The sequence below is a fragment of the Polyodon spathula genome, chromosome 13 (genome assembly GCF_017654505.1).
Source record: "Polyodon spathula isolate WHYD16114869_AA chromosome 13, ASM1765450v1, whole genome shotgun sequence".
Classification (NCBI taxonomy): Eukaryota; Metazoa; Chordata; class Actinopteri; order Acipenseriformes; family Polyodontidae; genus Polyodon; species Polyodon spathula.
This window is the reverse complement of record NC_054546.1, coordinates 42,359,689-42,379,019: the sequence shown is the minus strand read 5'-3', so window position 1 is coordinate 42,379,019 and position 19,331 is coordinate 42,359,689. Positions and strand designations below refer to the sequence as shown.

General features: G+C 41.1%; 1 protein-coding gene across 3 annotated transcripts in view; it reads right to left on the bottom strand.

Annotated features, from left to right (window-relative positions):
* Window positions 1–18,432, bottom strand: part of plekhg4 (pleckstrin homology domain containing, family G (with RhoGef domain) member 4) — a 55,879-nt gene extending 37,447 nt beyond the window's left edge. For all 3 annotated transcript variants that reach the window (XM_041267974.1, XM_041267973.1, XM_041267971.1), the window contains exons 1-3: window positions 18,310–18,432; window positions 8,372–8,569; window positions 1,044–3,396 (exon numbers count right to left, since the gene is read on the bottom strand). In XM_041267974.1, coding sequence (XP_041123908.1) covers window positions 1,044–3,396; window positions 8,372–8,569; window positions 18,310–18,312 — 2,554 coding nt within the window. In that variant the 5' untranslated portion in view covers window positions 18,313–18,432. The remainder of the gene's footprint in view (window positions 1–1,043; window positions 3,397–8,371; window positions 8,570–18,309) is intronic.
* Between the last annotated feature and the right edge of the window lie 899 nt (window positions 18,433–19,331).

Below are 19,331 nucleotides of genomic sequence, written 5' to 3'. Positions count from 1 at the left end.
TAATTTCCATTCCAGCACAGGGCAACAGTCATGAAGCAGGTGGAACATAAAAAGTATGCAGGGCTTTTTTTAGACACAAATTTTCCTATTTTGCTTTTCAACAAGATCATTAGGAGAAGAAAATGACTACTAATGCAAAACTAACAGTAAAAATAGACCTAATCATAACTACCACAATATCTTTTATTTTTTCCCTTGTGGGAACAAAAATGTAATCAGGAAAATACCCTAAAATAAATCTCAACCCTTCAACAACCAATCTTCACATTTTTTAAAACAGGATATTCATTTTAATAATAATAATATCCACCCTAACTTGCTGTATTGTGAGTGTACAGTACAAGGATGTGGTCTTGCTTTCTCCTTTCTCACAGAATGAAACACAGCCATGAGGCACTGTATCACTTCACTGTGTAACCTGTGCACACGGAGTGATAGTCTGTAATTGACTGCTACAGTCCCCAGGCAGAAACCCTGTTAAAATGTCTTTTTAATGTCTAGAATTAGAACAGACAACAGTCTATTTTAATCCGGTCAGCATAACTAGGATAACTAATTAAACTTATACTGCAAAATAAATCAAAAGGACATATATCAAATGAAGAAGAAACATAATTGATAAATTGAAAAATCACTATTTTAATAACTAGATACAACGTTTCTACTTCCACCTTCAGAGAGCAATTCTCTTGAATTCTCTACAGTATGTGATTCGTTTTCCTGCCTGCTGGTATTCTCCTGTATACAACATGAGACTAATACAGGATACTGGGCAGCAGTGGCAGCGGGCAAAGCTCAGGTAGGAGGGTTCCTTATGGTCATTTCACGTCAATGGAAGCTTTGTACAGTATCATTAAATGATCTTTTCAATGTTGATGATTGACTACCTAGTTGAAGTCAGATCCCAGCTTCACAGTGATATAAAAAAAAAAAAATCATTAAAATCCCAAATCAGATCATCACATTGCATAAGAAGGAAATAGAGAGAGGACAGAATAGATCATTGAACATTATATATATAAAACATTGAAGATACTGTCTACCTTTCTGGTGTGATTCCATTGAAGTATCCTGATCCCCACCTACAGAGCTGGGAATTACTTTCAGAGTCATTTCAGGCTTGTTTCTTTGTTCCTCCCTGCCCTGTGCAAGTGTCTCAGAGAAACCAGTTCCACCCATACACACAGCATCCTCCAGTCTCTGGTGCTGTGCTGCTGTGGCTGGTAATGAACGGCCATCCTCCAATGCCATTGTATTAGCCAACTTATCGCTGCAGCTCTCATCGCCATTCTTTTCTATGTGTAACCCAGCGGGACGTTCCGAACTTGTCAGATCTGAAACGGAATGCAATCCTGCCGATTCTCTATCGACCGCACTGTTACTAAAAGGGATTTCTGAGCTCTCAGTTGCGCATTCCATACTTCTGTCCTCACCTGTAACTGTGCTTGGTTTGTGCTCTGTTTCTACCTGATCGGAAGCCTCCCTGCAACTCGCTTCCTGCAATGGGCAGCCTATTTCCTTCGCGTCTCTATCACCTGTGCTTGCAGGCGAGACTCCATCCTCGTCAGGTGTTCCCGAATGTGATAAAGCCAGCTGTGAATGTGAGGTGGTCTGTGTGGAATGTCCGTGCATGACCCCTTTGTGTCCTGCCCTGTCAGCATTGCCATTAGGTTCTTCGGTCTCTGTGGATTCTACACTAGCTGAGTCCTTGCTTACCAGATCAGCCTCCTGTGGCCTTTCCTCCCCATTACAAACACGTCCATTGACACAGTCTCGGTCCTGCACTTCAGCTGAACAGCCTACCTGTTCCTTTGAAGTGCTTTTAAAATGGGAGAGACCCGGTTCCAGCTCATCGCCATGTGTCTTCTGGGATGACACAGCACGGTCTGCGCTAAACAACAATGGGCTAGCTGCTGCGGTGCTCACATCTGAGGGCTCACACAAGGGATTAATGTGCTCGGGTATTGGGTTGGCTTTGTGCTGGGGATCAACGCTCTGGGTAAGTAACTGGCCACAATCGCTGCTGTACTCCCTTTGTGTATGCGCTTGTTGCTGGGATTGTTCAGTGAAAGAAGCAGGAGAGGCATTGATCAGTGCGCTGTCATTCTCATCACAGGCTCTGTCATGGGTGTCTCTTAGGCTGTGCATCATGTCTGTTGTGATTAATGGACGACTATTACCACTCTCAACAACAACAACCACCACCCCCTTTTCTCTTTCTGGAATCCCTCTGCATTCCTGTAAATCATCAGAGTTACTCTCACAACTTAATAAGTTATCACTGAAATCTGTCTGAATTCCATGACTTGGCGAGTGTGTATTACAGCTGCTGCTGTGACTAGGCAGCCCTTTGTTCAGAGTGCTGCTCTCTTCACATCCCTGTACATCAGGAACTCCACTGATACAGCCTGGCTCTTTCAGAGAACCTGAATCAGGCACAGCTGTAACAATCTCCTGTGTTATACCTTCCATATCATTTAAAGTGCTGTCTACTCTCGCCCCAACTGCCCCATTCACCTTCCCTTCTTCTGCTGGGCTGCCAGTTCTTATGCCAATAGATGTGCTTGTTGATTTTGAGCAGAACCCGCTTGGCGCGTTCAGGTTCTGTTCTATAAGGTTCGTACAGATCAAGGTTTGCAAACAAGTGCTATTATTCTGACAGTCAGATGTTTTTGCTTCCAAGAAAGTCTTTGGTTTATTTCGATTCCTATAATTCAGGCTTATAGATTCAGTCAAAGAGCCTTTCTGTGGGAAAAACCTGGGCAAGGGGAAGTCTGCCAGTTCGACATACTCCCCTTCAAGGTCCTGGTCGAACTCCTCTGACATGTTATCCGAGAGGTCTAACCAGTTCACAGCATCGAAGCAGGGCTGACTGGAAGTCCTCCGGATGTCGGGTCCTTTTTGCATCTGCCCCTTGGAGGCCGAGGGGCCTGAACTGTTTGCCAAGCGCTGGCTTTCCTGCAATGCTTTCGGGCAAGTCCCGTCACCTGAAGCTCTAGCGATCCCCGACACGTTCTCGATCATTCTCGGTTTGTTCCTGAACTCTGGTCGGACCACCTCCTCCCAAGGCACCCGAAAGATGTTGCTGTCAGTAGATAAGAGGCAGTGTTCCAGAGCTGTTCCCATGCGCTCCTGGTTAATTGAATCCAGCCATTCCGTGGTGAAAATGGAAGTGTACGTTATCTCCGGCACCTCCAGCTCCTCTACATTGTGCCCGTCCCTCGCTAAGCATTTCAACACTATCCGCGGGGTGTTCTTCAAGTACGGCACTGCTTGCAGGTAGAAATCTCCTGGCTGTAGGGATCGCCAGTCTAGGGAAGCCAGATGGACTACAATCTTCTCATGAATGCACAAAGGCCAGCCTTCATGACGAAAGAGATTCCCACAGTACTGGACCTGTTAAAAAAAAAAAAAAAAGTGAATAATCTTGATCTGGAATGTGCCGTTTAAAAAAACCTAAACATGGTCATGTTTCTACTGCTTCAGCGACTGATTGTTACCTTATTATTATAAACAACCCGTAAGAAATGTTTTCCATAGTAAAAGCATTGCAAAGTGTAATAAAGCATAGTGAAAGCATGCAAAGAATAGGTAAGCATTGTAAAGAAAAATGAGGTATGACAAAACGTACTGATAAACATAGCAAAGCCATGGGGAAAGCATAGATTGAAAATATTGTAAATGTGCACACAATCCAGTACTAGACTAGAAATGAATCCAACAGGTGCAAGAAGTAGAAGAGGATCACTGTGGCACCCTATCGAGAGAACTATAATGAAATTCATTCAGTATTTAATATGTCAGGGGTTCTTTTAGCTTTCCATCTCAAGCTCTTGTAACAATGGAACTTTATTGCAGCCTACAGAGGGTCACTTTGTGCAGCTTTAGTGTATTTGGTTACATATAGGAAGCCAGTGGATATTTACCTCTGTCAAACCATAGCTATGAGAAGCACAGGTAGAACATCATTATTTATCAGATGCTGAGGCTTTTCTTCCTGTATCTGGATATACAGTTGCATGCTCTCAAAAGCAAGAGGTTGGTGCTGGTGGTGATGAGTGTCTAGATTCTGCCCCCCACACTGCATAGGATTTGATTTCAGTAAAGATCTGATCACTGCAAGCACAGAGCTGGTCATCGCAGTCCCGAGAGATTGAGAGGGAGAGTGGGAGGGGGGTAGAGAGAGAGAGAGAGAGAGAGAGAGAGAGAGAGAGAGAGAGAGAGAGAGAGAGAGAGAGAAAAAGAGTTGGGGAGAGAAAGATAGAGTCGGAAGAAGAGGGGATTGGGAGAGGGCTGAGGAACAGAGGGATAGATATTCTTCCACTAGCATTGATTTCACAGTAGAATTTAATTCACATAATAAATAGTTGAGCGGTTTCCAATCTTAGAATTAGATTGGACTCATACTATTTTTGGGGGGGGGTTTCTGCCAAAAAAAAATACACAGCAATTTTAAAAGCACTCTGATGGCACCACTGAGGTTTGTTCTTCTCACACTAGGGACATCACTTACATTCACCTTGTAAAACACCTACAGAAGTACAGCCCTGTAAAAAGGATCAGCCTGTTTATTAAAAGCTACAAAAGGAACATAGTTTCTGGGATGCTTTCCAGGGTGGAGGGTACACTGAATCAATAGACTTTTAAAAGCCGGATCTTAGGAGGTGAGAACTTGCCAATGTTCAACAGCAGTGTAACCGCATGGAACAATATCTACAAATCTCTGCGTCACATGAAACAATTACAAACAAAGGTCGTCAGTTTTACAGTCTTATTATTTACAGAAACACGACGGTGTGTCTACCTGATGAAAACTCCTCATTCTCCTGCGAGTCGGACCGTATTCATGGCAAAAACTAAAAGAGGAGCACAACGTTTTTAGACAGAGCACAAGGAGTAGCCTATAGGCACTAATGTTCTCCAATCCGGTGGCAGCAGAGGCCCCCAACAGGAAATGAAAGATTCTTATCCAGCCTTTCAGACGCTGTCTTACTGTGCTGGTGTACCAGCAATGTCCATCAAGTTAAACAATAACACAAAGCGATATCCATCACTAGCCTCTTGAAGAAGCTCTGCGTTAGCAACACGACTGCCACATCAGAGTTCATCAAGACACGTCCGCACTTTTATCACATCCTGTACATTGTAACATCAAGAAATGCTAAAAGGGAGTTGATAGATTCAATGATAAACACTTCAACTAGTCTTTTTCAATGCTTTTTCATTTTCTATCGAGTGTTTTATACCAGGGGTTTTCAACTTTTGTTTGACACTGTACACCTTGTGTCGGGTGGTTTCAGCTTGTACCCCTTTATAATTTCCGCCCACTGAATGGTACCACAGTTGCAATAAAATGTAGAATAATCGTGTTCTTTTTTCCCCCACTTATTTAATATATAATTTTTCACAACAGTCTGGGACTGACAAATTGCTGTGACAGAAAACCAAACAGATGGCTTCATTCTGAAAACGTAATTACATGTCTTTGGATGGAAATAATTAAAAGGCAGTATTTGTGCTTCACTGATAGTACAAATTGAAAACAGCAAAGATCATGAGCAGCACAGACCGCTCTCCAGGTACTATCGCCAGACGCCTGCTTCACCTGTATCTCAGAGTGGAAATCCACGCAATCAAAATTGTGCATGCTGTACAGGTGGAAAATGTGGACATGCTAGATTCTGTGTTTTTTTTTCATTAGCAGTTCACTTTGAGCTGCTAAACAAAGATTAAATAAGCATTCACCATGGTTTAGAGAATATATAATACCGTTAAAAAAAAAATTAATATCTTTATTTTCTCTTACTTTCATTTTATTTGTGCATTTCTGAGTTGTTCTGCGTACCCCCTGACCCTTAGGCGTACCCCTGGTTGAAAACCCGTTTTATGGATGAAATATCCACGGCATCACAAGGTCCACTTGATATCAAGAAGAAACAACAGATATCTCCAATACGCCTTCAAACGTCTTCTCCTCTAAACATCTGCCTAAGTGAAGTGCTATGGCGTGTTTGATGACTCTGGCTGGTAAGTTGTAAGATCCTGCTCAGAGTACCCAGTGATGCTCGAGATAAGACATCTGATGCTGTTTGTGGAAATCATCTAAACGGGTCTGAAATGCATCCCTTTTACCACGAGAGCCAGTCAACAGGCAGCTATTTATGAATCATTTCGTGTGCACTGCAGACAAAGTACCTTTATAAAACCAAAGCTGCATATTCAAGATGAATGTCATTTACAAATAATGAGCAGGAAAAAAACAAAATCCTTGTAATAGTTTTCTGGGCTATAAATCCGGGTGAGGTGTGGTTACACCGATAATACAATTTTTGGCTAGCATGTTTAACTGATGATAACACTGCATTACTGTAATGAATTTAAACAGCCTGGATCAATTGTTGAATTTCAGTAGGACCAGCGATGTAATGAAGTTAATTCAACACAGGTCGAGTGTCTGAATGTGCACAGGAATCACAGGTCAGCATTTTAATGACTTAATCCCAGCATTGTGCTTTCAGCTTTCAATGCTGAGATGATTTAGGCTACCTTCATGAAACTATAAGCAGATAAGGTGTCCCACTGTTATCCGGCTGTATGGGGACACAGCAACAGCAAAGGGTCTCCTCATTGACATGCAATAAAAAAGGCAGGATTTCTAAATACTCTTGGAGGATTCTGCACAAGATGGGCTGGTTCACAATGCTTTGCTTTATGCCCCACTGTTGTCCCGAAAGCAATTTCAATCTGCAAAAAGGATTTGCAGGTCCTTGCATTCTAGCAATGTTAGCAACAGCAGAATGAATTCTGTCGTAAAAATAGCACGCTCGCTCAATGAGGGTCACCATGACACCCCCCCCCCCCCCCCCCCACATCACTCTGAAAATGAAGGGGTAATGGTTAACTAGAGAAAGGCTTTGCCTAGCCTACTAGTGGAAACAGCAGAAGAACTATCTAAAAGCCACGGCAATTGCTTTTTTTAATGAAAGAAATATGACATTATAAGAAAAGAGAAATTATATATACATATATATATTTTTTTATTATTATTTTTTTTTTCCCCACTGGTATACAAATTAATAATATCCCTCCCAGCCATGTTTTTAAATCTATTTTACAAAATAAAGTTGCTCTCTACTATGGATTACACGACACGTTTCATACTGCTAGCTTCAGTTTTTGTTTTCACTGTTTTTCATCAGCCTCACTGTTGATTGTAGGAGACCATCACAGTGTTGCCAACTCCACAAAGCAGGAAGCCTCAGAGTAACCTCACAGAGCTGCTATTGAGATATTCTAAAGTCGCCAAAAATGTCGCTAAACAACTCACCACTTCTCTCAAAATCGCTTAACCATTAAAAGTAAACATCAATGTAAACAATATTATAATAGTATTAATGACGGTTGATCATTTTTAAATGTTTTATATTTGTCTGGATTATCTAGCTGTACAGAGTCAGTTTGATGTAATTGATTCACATTAACTTTATTGTAACATTATGCATCACTTATCACAGATTTAGTACATTATGTTTGTTTAAATAATTGATGTGGTTTGTTTCCGTTAGAAGGAGCAGCTGTAGTTATTTGCACTATGATTGATTAGCAGGTCACTCTGGATCTCTTTGGTTCACAGCCGCCGCCAGTCTCTGCAGCATCTTTTCAAAGCTGCGCTGGGCTGCGCAGGATCTGCACACGTTTCTGCGGGTGGAGTAGAGTGACGTCACGCAGCAGCCCTCGAAAAATGCGCATCTCTGCGATTCTGTCCAGAACTGTGCAGATCTGCTCTATAAGATCGCCACCACTGTACTATTTCAGGAGGGGAGAAGCGTGGTGTATTGAGCTGCTTGTGACCGATACTGTGATAAAACACTTTGGAGACTTCTTTCTCTGAAAATCACTGTTGTCGGCAGGGAACGTCTCTACATTTGTTGCTAGTCACTTTGACATTGTTTTTTTCACTAGGGAAACACAAAAGTAGCTAGATCTAGTGACAAAATCGCTAAGTTGGCAACAATGGACCTCATGCTGCTGCAGTGGCACTCCTGTTGGGAGAGGATGGGCTTTGCCAGAAAGCCTGCTCACAATTACCAGCCAGCTGCAGGGCTGGCTGGAGAAGGATCTGCAATAACATCTTCGCTTTCCTACCGCTGTGTCAATGTAAACCGAACTACCGAAGAGCAATAATGAAAAGCCAAATTTGCTGACACTTAAGTAAAAGGAGTACCACTGGCTTTAGCCTTTTAAGAACGTCAGCGCGCATTTAAGCTACTTGATGAAATGCTACAGCAGTTTTGAATTAATTGTGGGTTAGTCATTAAATAGATTTTCTGCGATATTTTGCTGAACTTTTTCCACTGATGCGGTTACTTACACAGGCATCCTGCTGAATACACTGAAGGATGTGCTTGGAAGGGAGCAGGAAATCAATGAGATAGCGCAGTCCGTCACCACGGTAGGTTTTCTCCACTACATCAAAGACCTGGCACAGGACTGTGCCTGCAGTGGCCTCGAATGGGGGGTACAGCGCTGACAGGGTGCTCTGTATGCAGCTGTCCAGCGAGTCACAATCCTGCGGGAAGAAGAGCAATTACAAATAAAACTTACAAAAGGGTAATCATACATTTACATTCTGTCTTGCTTTAGGGGAAAAAAAGTCCTCCTTAGTTAAACACCTTTCACTGAAGGAGATTTAAACCGAGGCTCTCTTTTCAAAACACAGCGCAAAAAAAACCCAACCTATTTGAAACGTGATCAGTGAACGAAGGAGGAAACCTGAGACCGGTGCCTGCTAATGATATTAACAAGGATTGGGGTAATAAAGGAAGGCGAGGGTCTGCTGCTTGCTGCCTGCTGCACACATTCACGGCTCAGCTCTACACTGACTAGACTGTTTGGCGAGGATTATGCTGCTGATTATATAAGGTTCCCACGGGATACTCGAGTAACAGAATGACAGGTGCAGCTGTCCAAACAGAATCACGGAGCTCCTCTCCTGTGGACTTCCTGTAGCTGGCTAGTGCAGGCGGCACAGGAGATCGATCAGGGGACGAGACAGAGAAGGCAAGAGAAAGCACATGGTTCACTCTGTTGTGTAATCCAGAGGCGATATAGATATTATCACAAAACAGCAGCTTTATATACTGTACAGTACAGCATGCAACAATGTTAAAATACGATTCACATAATCGTATCTTTCCATAATTATTTTGTTCATGATTATCCGGTTTACCATAAACCTTCCAAATAAGCGACCGGGACACGTACATGCGATATAGCATGAGTGTGCCAGCAAATCCAACCAGTCTGTCAGTGTGATCCTGCTTCAGCAACAGAACCGGCTTCATACCAATGCTTGGAATGCATTTTCACTTATGGCTGGTTCCAAGATACTGTTACATTAATTCTAGGTAAACAGTCAATGACTTAAAAGGTGTCATTTCAAATGCTGTGAATCACAAACTAGACTAGTATTTCTAGTCCGTAATTAAATACTGTAAAAATTACTCGTTCTGTTGTTCAGAGAGTTAGAGGACAGCAGAAAATAAAATAAACAGTAGCTATACCGGTACTGCACAGTCCCTCCCAACCTTGCCATAGCAGCTTGGCAACGGCATGGCACAGTCCCAGTATGAACATGACATGGCACAGTCCCCGTATGAACATGACATGGCACAGTCCCAGTATGAACATGACATGGCACAGTCCCAGTATGAACATGACATGGCACAGTCCCCGTATGAACATGACATGGCACAGTCCCAGTATGAACATGACATGGCACAGTCCCAGTATGAACATGACATGGCACAGTCCCAGTATGAACATACGTCTCAGTACGTCATCAAGTTCTCTCCAGCTTCAATAAATAAACTGAACTGAGATTAAAAAATGAAATTTAACAACATACATCAACCCACAGTTTCAGTCTTAAAATGGGTGCATGACTATTCTGTTTACATCATAACAAAATGTCATTTACTATAAACAATGGGCTGTAATTCCTGGTAGTCTAAGTTAAGTGTAAGTCAGCAGCCTTTAGTTAACCATAAACATGAACATTTTAAACATGTTTCTAAAACTGGATTTTCAAATTGCCTTTACAACTTTATTAAGCAACAAAAGAGGTGTTTCTGAAAGTACCATATGCAGGTTTCAAAATACGTTTTTTTTTCTGATTGGTGACTAGATTCTTTCTCCTCTATGCATATGGGACACTGGGTTAATGAGACAGAGGGAGGAAGCAATTTCGTGCTATAGTTCCATATGATAATACACACACAGTTCAAAGGAAGCAAGAGGAGAGCAGGGAGTGGGGAGCGCACTGCAACAGGGAGAGAGGTTCCATGGAGCGTACACTTTAGCACAGATCGCATATAGAAGACAGTAGTTAAAAAATAAAGATTATACTATGTGATTAGAAAAAAACTCAATCACCAGACGGATGGACAGAATAGTCCCCTTGATAAAAGATTTAGTTAGACAAGGAGTGACACAAGGTCTTAACACTGGCTACAATGACAATTGTAAAATCTTGGCATTATATTGGTAGATGACTTGGAACCACTACATCATGGAAACCGACCACAGCTTGTATTCTACTGCAGTAATCAGAAGCAGATTGCAGCTGTTGCTATGAAAAGAACATTTATATAGGCTCATTTCACCTTTTTATTATCATTTTTAAATTGCTAAAAGATCAATATTAGTCCGCTGCAACACCTGACACCACCTTAAAACTGGTTAATAAAGAAAAAAAAAAACTATTTTCCAACTCAGTCGTTACCATGAAAACCAAATACAACTTGTCCTCACTGAAATACCGAGCCTACTGCATAATCCAACTGCCTTTTGAGAAAGCATAAAAAGAGGTTGCTAAAACAGCAGTGTGTGTAGAGCTATTAAAATAAAGCTGGCATCTCCTCTGTGCTTTAACACTTTCTGTCCTTATCATAACATGTGCCGTCGGAAATCCCTAGTTCCCAGTCTGAGGTAGTGCAGAAATACAGTATAGGAAAAAAATCATAACATTTGTCCGGTTCATGTCTATAGTTTATTCTTCAGCTCGACAAGAATAATTCAGGACTGAAAGGGTTAAAAAGATTTTCACCAACTTCACCAGACATCTTCATCAAAAAAGAAAGATCTGCAGTCAATGAAGCAGACACTGCAGTACGGTAGAGTCTAAAAGAATCTTCTTGTCTTGGTAACAACCCTCTCAGCATTAAAAACAATTCACCAAGTAGCTCCTAAACGTGATATTCCAAACCTGTCTTCCCTTACAGTACCTGTGCACAGCATGTATCCTAGTTGATACAACAAGTTACTTGGCCGATGGAATTATTTACACTAATGCTATATCGCTTTGATTTCTTATAAACAAGTATGGGCATGTTCCTGGGCTGGTAAAAATAAATAAATATATATTTACAGTATATATCATTCCTACATGGAGGTAACTGTAAAAACATTTGCAGTCTCAGCCTGGCATTACTATCAATCCCTTTTAGAAAAATACAGTTTGCATTGTTAACAAAAAAAAAAGCAGCCTGTTTTGTCAGCCCTTTACCAGGGCTGTCGATCACTGTACACCATGCCTTCTTTATATACATGTGTATTGTTCGATGATCCACCAGTGTTCAGTAACAGGGCAGACTGTGCACACTGGCTTTAGGAGTACCATAGATAGATTTCACATTTCCTACACTGACATTAGGTCTCACGCGTGGCGCTCTGATCATTTCTTCATGAACAGTAACAGTAAACCCTCTTCATCTGACAACATGGTTTGCAGTCAAAAGTAAAACAGGGCGTACTCTAAAATGGCACTTGAGCAGTAATAAAAAAATTAAAAGCTTACAGCTATAAAACACGTCCACGTGAAAAACGATTACAACACAAGGGATTTTACCTTGACTAAAAGACAGACATAAAACTGCTTTCTCCTGACAGCAACAGCTGGTTACGACCCAAGTTCAAATGTGCTGTAATAAGATTAAGAGCTCTTCTAATACCAGCATTCAGAAGTTAGTCCAGAAAAAATAAATTATACTAAGTAATTATTATCTGCGTTCCTGTGATTCTGCCAACCTGTTCGTTCCAAGGGTTGGCAAGTGTTTGGGTAAAATGTTCTTTGCATATCGGCTTCCAAAACTTTTCAAGTCTTTTAACCATAATATAAGGGGTACATCTGATAAGTCTCTCTTTTAATTTTTTTTTTAAATGATCGAAGCCCTAAGTTGTTTAGGGCTTCTTGTAATTGTTTTGATCCTGATTAAGGATCCGCACATGTTCGGGTGAATGTCCTTTACTTATGACTCCTAAAATGATTAAGTCAGAACCACACATGACATTGTGTTCTTTTACTGTATATGTTTGTTGACAGGACTCCCCTTGTAAATGAGATCTAGGTCTGAATGGGTTAAATTCCTGCAAATAGTTTCTTTCTGTACGGATAAGAGAGGTGCTGAAGTGAACTAGGCAATGCTCCAGCTCCGTTAGACTGCTACAATCCAGGGAGATGTCTGCTGCTGCAATACACTACGAGGCCAGCACATGTACAGGATATTCAGCACAGCACATCTAAGAGAGACTGTGCCGTCAGTGCCTTATAAACATACCTTTAGTGCAGTAGGGATCACGTTAAAGAAACAATAAACACATTTTCAACAGCAAGGGCTACAAGATCAGGTATCCCCTTCTAATCTACATTTACAACAACTTTAAAAAGAGCCCCATATTCACTAAAGAAATGGAATCAAGAGCCAATTAAATGAACTCACATCTTATGTACAGTATCCAAACAGATTTTAGCTGCAATAATACCATTCATTACTTGACTAAGCCAGTTTTTCTTTTTACAGAATGCAACTAAACAATGAAGAGCCACAGTAACACAAACAAATATTACAAAGACTTCAAATCTTTACCTGCAAACGGTCTCTTCGTAAACTTAAGAGCAAGAAAATGATTTTGATTGTTCCACAGCTACCGGGGATAAACAAAATACCCTCAGCACCCAAAAAAACCCTAGTATTAAAATCAAAAGCAATAAAAACACACAAGCACGAACCAACACGAGTGTGTTTAACATCCATGAAAGCCTCCTTCCAGTCTGAGAGGCCCGGCTCTTCTGTATTTATCCTGAGATATTCTCTCTGATAACATGCCAACTGCAGCACTTCAAACAAATCAGAGACTTTAATGTCTCAGAAATTCTCCCTGTAATACACAAGCTCTAACAGTGTTAATGGGGTCCTAGATTTTCTGTGAATATTTAGTCCTTTAATTCGAATTACGAAAAGCTAAGAGAAAGCATTTCAAGCTGAATTACAAAAGGCAGAAGAACTTTCCGAAATGCAAAACCTAAACGACTAAAGCGATTACAAAACGAAATACTGCAGAATTATTTAATTAAAAAAGAAATATCTCCCATAATGCAATTGCAAACGAGGAAGAGATCTGAAAAGTATGCCTCTTCACATAGAGATTTCCTGTGGAACAAAGGTACTTTAAATTATAATGCATGGTACCTTGCCACACAACCCCACTATGTAGGGAAGCCAATGCTCTGGGGAGCTACAGCATGATTACTTTGTTGACATTGTCTTCAGCTTTAGTTAGAAATTGTTTTGTTTTGAGCAACATCCCTGATAACACAATACAAATACAAACACTGTGTTCTACGCACTATATCCTAACGTTCCCGTGAGAAGCTGCACTAGCAGCACTGTCCTTTGTAAATACAAAGTGTTAATCAGTGACCTCAGAATCATTTGTGTGAGTCTGCCCTACCCCTCGGTGCCCCTACTTGTACAGTAATGCTTCTACAGTAACCCCCCCCACCCCCCATGTATGAACACGTGTTGGAATGGGAGAGTGGTTGGGAACAGCTGCTGATCCACCACCACGTTCTCACGGAAGGGTCTGGGTCGCATTCATAACAAGTCTTGTTTACTTTATAGAGTCAGAAACGTGAACTCCCGTCAGCTCATTGTTCTCTCCACAAAGCAGGGACAGACATAAGACTCCCATTGTACAGATCCATTCCTGGTTTTACTATGAGTAATAAGACACACCTTGGTACCTATACACTGTGGCTAATCAAGCTCATGGTAAAGCCTGGAATGGAGTCGGTGAAACTGTTATGCAACAGGAGTCTTATTTCCATCCCTGATAAAGCCTGACCTCATTAAGTCTCTCTGTCTGATGAAACCATCACTGTGCAAATCCTGCAGTGCTAGAGCCCAATACTACAGTATACTCAAAGAAACATGATACATTTAATGACAAACGTTTCTGTAGCACCCCTCAGCTGGCCTGGAATGACTGTTCCCTTTCCAGCACCATGCAGCTACTGTAACCTCATCACTAACATGGAATGGAATAACACACCATTGGTGAACAAGGTGATAAAGGCTGATAAGCTATAAACTGTAAGCCATTATTCCTCTTGAAGTTCAGAACCCTTTCTTCTCAGTCAAACAGGTGTTCCTCCCCTGTATCTCTTCTGTAAATTCACTATCTAATCTAAACAAGGACAGACACAGTTTCCAGCATTGTACCTAACCCTGCAAGCATGCAATGTCTTAGCATATGTGATAATAAAACAAATCGCTGGCTTTGAAAAAATTACCTTTGCAAGAATTAATAAAACTGAACAGTGAAATCAAACATACAGTGCTCTATTATAATCTGTGTACGGCGACTTTACTCAAATATCTGTTAGTCTGTTAGTTCACTGAAAGAAAATGACCCTGAATGACACATGCTGCTTGATATTCTGGTAAAAAGGGGGATCTTGTGGGATTCTTCACAGCTGATTCACAGATAAGGATATAAACTGCCTTGGGTTAGAAAAAGAAAAATGGGGGGCGGGGGTAGTGATGAGCATGGGGACTCTACAGCACACACCAAGTACACTATAAGCGAATGCATTCACTTGCTTTTTTTTCTGAATGTAAATGTGCCACGCTCTGCCCGAATCAGTAAAGCTGCAGTTCCCACTCCCTTCAAGGGGTCTGAAGTCACACTGTAGGTGTCAGACCTGAAGCAAACTCGGTTCTGTGCTGCAGACCCGTTTCTACTCTAAAATATCCATTCAGTCCTTTTCCAGTTACCAGTAATCTCAAACAGGGCTACTACAGTAGGGCTGATCATCCTAAAAAGATGATTCATCATTTTTATCACATTTGCAGGACCTGGCTTCTTTCCCAGCAGTTAAGGAACATTAAATCCTTTGTTTCGTTTCTTTGAACCTTGTGAAACTCTATGAAAGCTCAATCAAAATGCTGTTTACTGGCCACACAAGGAAGGAAACAGGATGTGAAAAAAACAATCACTAAATTATACCTAAACTTAATTCTGATGCATTAATGAAGCATTGACCGTTTTTTTTGGGCAGTAGAAATCCAAATAATAAACACCTCCTTATTCCAAAACTGGCTTTTAACGCAGCAGAAGGAGGGAGAATAAAAATGCAATGTTCTGCAGTAACTCTTCTCTTTTCCACCAGAGAAGATGAAGGCTGCTTGCACGCAATTTTACCAACAAATTGCAGTTACCGGCTCGCATCTTTCCCAGCCTCCTTTGTTCTTTTTTATTTTATTACAACTGACTTTCACACCGTCAAAGGGTGTGCCTGAATACCGACGTTTATAATCACATGCAGCTGGCAAAGTGTGTTGGCAGTATCACACTTTAATCACAGATGTGACAGCGTGTTATATTTCTCTCTGAACATCTAAAACACACTGCCAATATCAGCCTTTCACATTTTAGACAGCAGTAACAGAAAGGCACACAAGAGCCAGGGTAGAAGACAGGCCATTCTGTGAATACTTGCACAACTGGTAAATGTACCACAGTAGGAGATGCACACAACTGGATTCAATCAAATCATTACTTTTGCTAGCTGTGTGCAAATGTCAGGGATATTTTGAGATGGGGGTGCTTACTGTACCTTTCACTGGATTACAGTTTATTTAAAGATGCTAACACAGAAAATTGTGTATGACAATAAGACTCAAAACATCTACAGATCCTGTATTCACTGCCCTGTTTTGGCAGTAGAGTATTTAGCTGTAACCCTAATTTTTGCTGATGAAGAGGTTTTTTTTGCTGCATTCGTCAAGCCGTGCATCCTTGATCACACTGGCAGATGGAATAATCTGCTGACTGTCAAACACTGAATCTATCACACAATAAAGATGAAGCCAAATGTGGTTTTGTTTTTTCACATCACTGACTCCATACATTTCAATTAAAACCAGCAGCAAATGTTCTTACATTCATCTTCATTAAGCTCTGCTATGCAAACCTGAAACAAACCTAAAGTACAGTGATCAACAGCTCTCAGGCTTTACCCTTTAAACTGATTTACTGTTAATGGGCTACTCTTCACACAATGTCCCTGAAATACAAGCTTTGTATAGATTTCCTGAAGCTCTTGCATCATTTACCCTTTCATTTTTGGCACATCACTGCACTTACAGGTACAGTGACTATCACATCTATAAAATGAATGGCGCAGATGTGTGTACTTGGCCAGGCCACTGGTGCTCAGATACAGGGATATTAACCCTTTCCTGTCCTGGGTATGTTCCCAGGCCTATGTAATGCTTATTTTCTCAATGTCAAATATATTGGAAACTGGGCAGTAAAGGGTTAAGTAGTCTTTTAATAGAAATGAGATATCGGAAACTCACAAAGATGCATATTACTATTATTATAATTATTATTATTTGTAATCGTTCAGGAGAAGCTGATAAAGCTACGGCAGATCCTGCATTCAGATTGTTCCAGTCCTTGATACACACTGAATGTGCAGCGAGTTTTTCAGCAAGAACGAGGGTGTTTTAAAGAGCACTCAGACGAGGTCAGGACCCGTTTCATTTAGTGGAAGAGCAGAAAGAACAAGAACCTCAGGCAGCGAAGTCAGCGTTGGAGCTCAGCAGCATGAGAGCAAAGATAAAACGAAACACTGGAATCGATAAAGAGCTTCCTGCCTTTCTGCAATGCATACCAAGATACTGCATAATAAAAGTATTTCCATTATTACTGGAAACTGAAATACACTTAACAGCATTAAATGAGCCTGGCAGCGCAGACAGGAGAAGGCAGGGTGTACTCTGGGTAGAGCAGAGAGCTTGATACAGTGATGCACCAGCACGAGACGAAAACGTCGGCTAAGGCGACGTCCAAAGATTACCAGAGGAATCCGCAACAAATTCAATCTGGCTAGTGAACTAACAGGAAACTATTTCAAGCAGTGGCATCAATACTGAAATGCTCACTTTGCAAGTGAAACCTTTTCAAGTTCAATTAAGCATTTGTTTTCAGTTTCTTCACTAGAGATTGAGTATTTTAAGAGCTCTGATCACTATTCTGCCAGAATAGCGACTGTACAATTAAGCATGTGGAAGTGTGTACAAGCAAATAATCAGTGAGGCATGCTTTCTGTTCTGTTTTAAGACACCCAGAAATATTTATACTAGGCTTATTGAGCTCTGAAAAGCATGCAGAAATTCCTACCTTAGTTGGTTTAAAATGACTATATTGCCAGTGTAGTGAATTGAGGCTTTTTACACTCCCACAACTCCGAGACAATCAAAGCTACTCAAGGAAAGAAAATAGCAAGGCTGTGTCTCAAATTTCCAGCATGCTGCCTTTCTAAAGACTTCTTTTGCCTCATAAAATCAGCAAATTACAATTCATGAGGCTCATGATGGGATATACTCAACAGCCACGAGCTCCAGACATACAGGGGTAATTACTGGAGCAGCAGTAAAACCAACTCAGTCACTGCGTTTTAAACTCTTCTGTTAAGATGTGTCGTTATTAATGCTAACTCCAGATCAACAAGACAGCCCTACAGTGGGAACTAAACAAAACACACACACACACAATGCAACATGCTGCTAATTCAACAAAATTATTTGAATTGGTTAAGCATGCTCCTCACTCAACCCTATCAAAACACATTCACAGTATACAGAAAGTTCTGTAGCAAAGGACAGGTCCTACTCCTCTCATTTAGCTTTTGAAGTGAAACTCTGGAATATTCTGATCAATCCCAGTTAATCTCCATACATTGTAGTTTGCAACACGTTTCTCTCGGAATTGCAGTACCAGACAAACAGCACTGAGTGACACACACTTCTGGTCAGACGGATTACCTTGTCATCCTAACACTACCTCCAGTGTAGCCAAGACCCCTCCTCCCCCCACAACACCTCCCCATTGAAGAAAAACTTTTTTTTAAAATCTGAACTAACGGCAGAAGATACAAACAGATTTGAAATTTTGACTCACCATGTTCCTCAGCTCATATCCTTATTTTATTGCTCAGCACATCCAGTTTGATGATTTGTTTGTACCTCCCTGTAGTAATCTGTGGTATTTCCCCACACTCATGCTGCAGCTCAGTGCTCCAATGATGACATACCCAAGCAGACTCTGCAGCAGCAGCACTCACACAGCATGGCACTGTGATCCACCCCCCAGCCCGCCCCCCTACCAGCTCCAGCTAATCTGCCTCCTGACACATACGGCTGTAGCCAGGGCTCCTCCAGGGGTACTCTCACACACAACAGCAACCACTGAATCAACAACCTAGCCTTTCTGAATGTGTTAAGCACTGCTTTTTTTGTTTATTCAATAGGAAACAAAATTCAGTGTAAAACAATATGTTAGCTTCAGATAATAAACAATACAATATTTTTGACAGTATTTAAGGTTAATTAGCAATACACAGTGAAGTAAAATGGAACGGATCATACTGCTCTGCAATGGAAGTTTGATTTCCAGACCTGAGAAATGTCTTAAATTGGGTTGCTGAAAACACTTGAAAAGTTTCTATGATGGGAGGATGTTTGTTGTTTGTATTCCTGCGTTGAAAAATTGATACAGAGTAGTACAGTACAGTGTTTAATTAAAGCAACACAATGAATGAAAGCTTGCTCTTATACCTTTTTGCATGATTTTCAAAACATAGTAAATCACTGACAATAAAAAAAAAAAAATTAAGTGGAAATAAAAAAGTGAAGCAGAATCCACTGTAGAAGTTCTGAGAACTCAGACCCTAGATGCATCAGGTCTGAACGCAGTAATGGACTGTGCTGGGCCACTCTTTAGTGCTGTAGCCTGGTTCCTGCATGCTCACTTCGTTGAAGCATTCAGCTTACACTCTGCAGTTTCCTGCTGTGTGCAAGGCAGTGCTCGGAGCACAGGGCTACCCTGTTGCTGCCTCTCTACATGCAGACTGATGGGATGAGGGGGGCTACTTCCAATCAGTAATAATGTAAATCAAGTACAAATTCAAAACCCTTAAATGT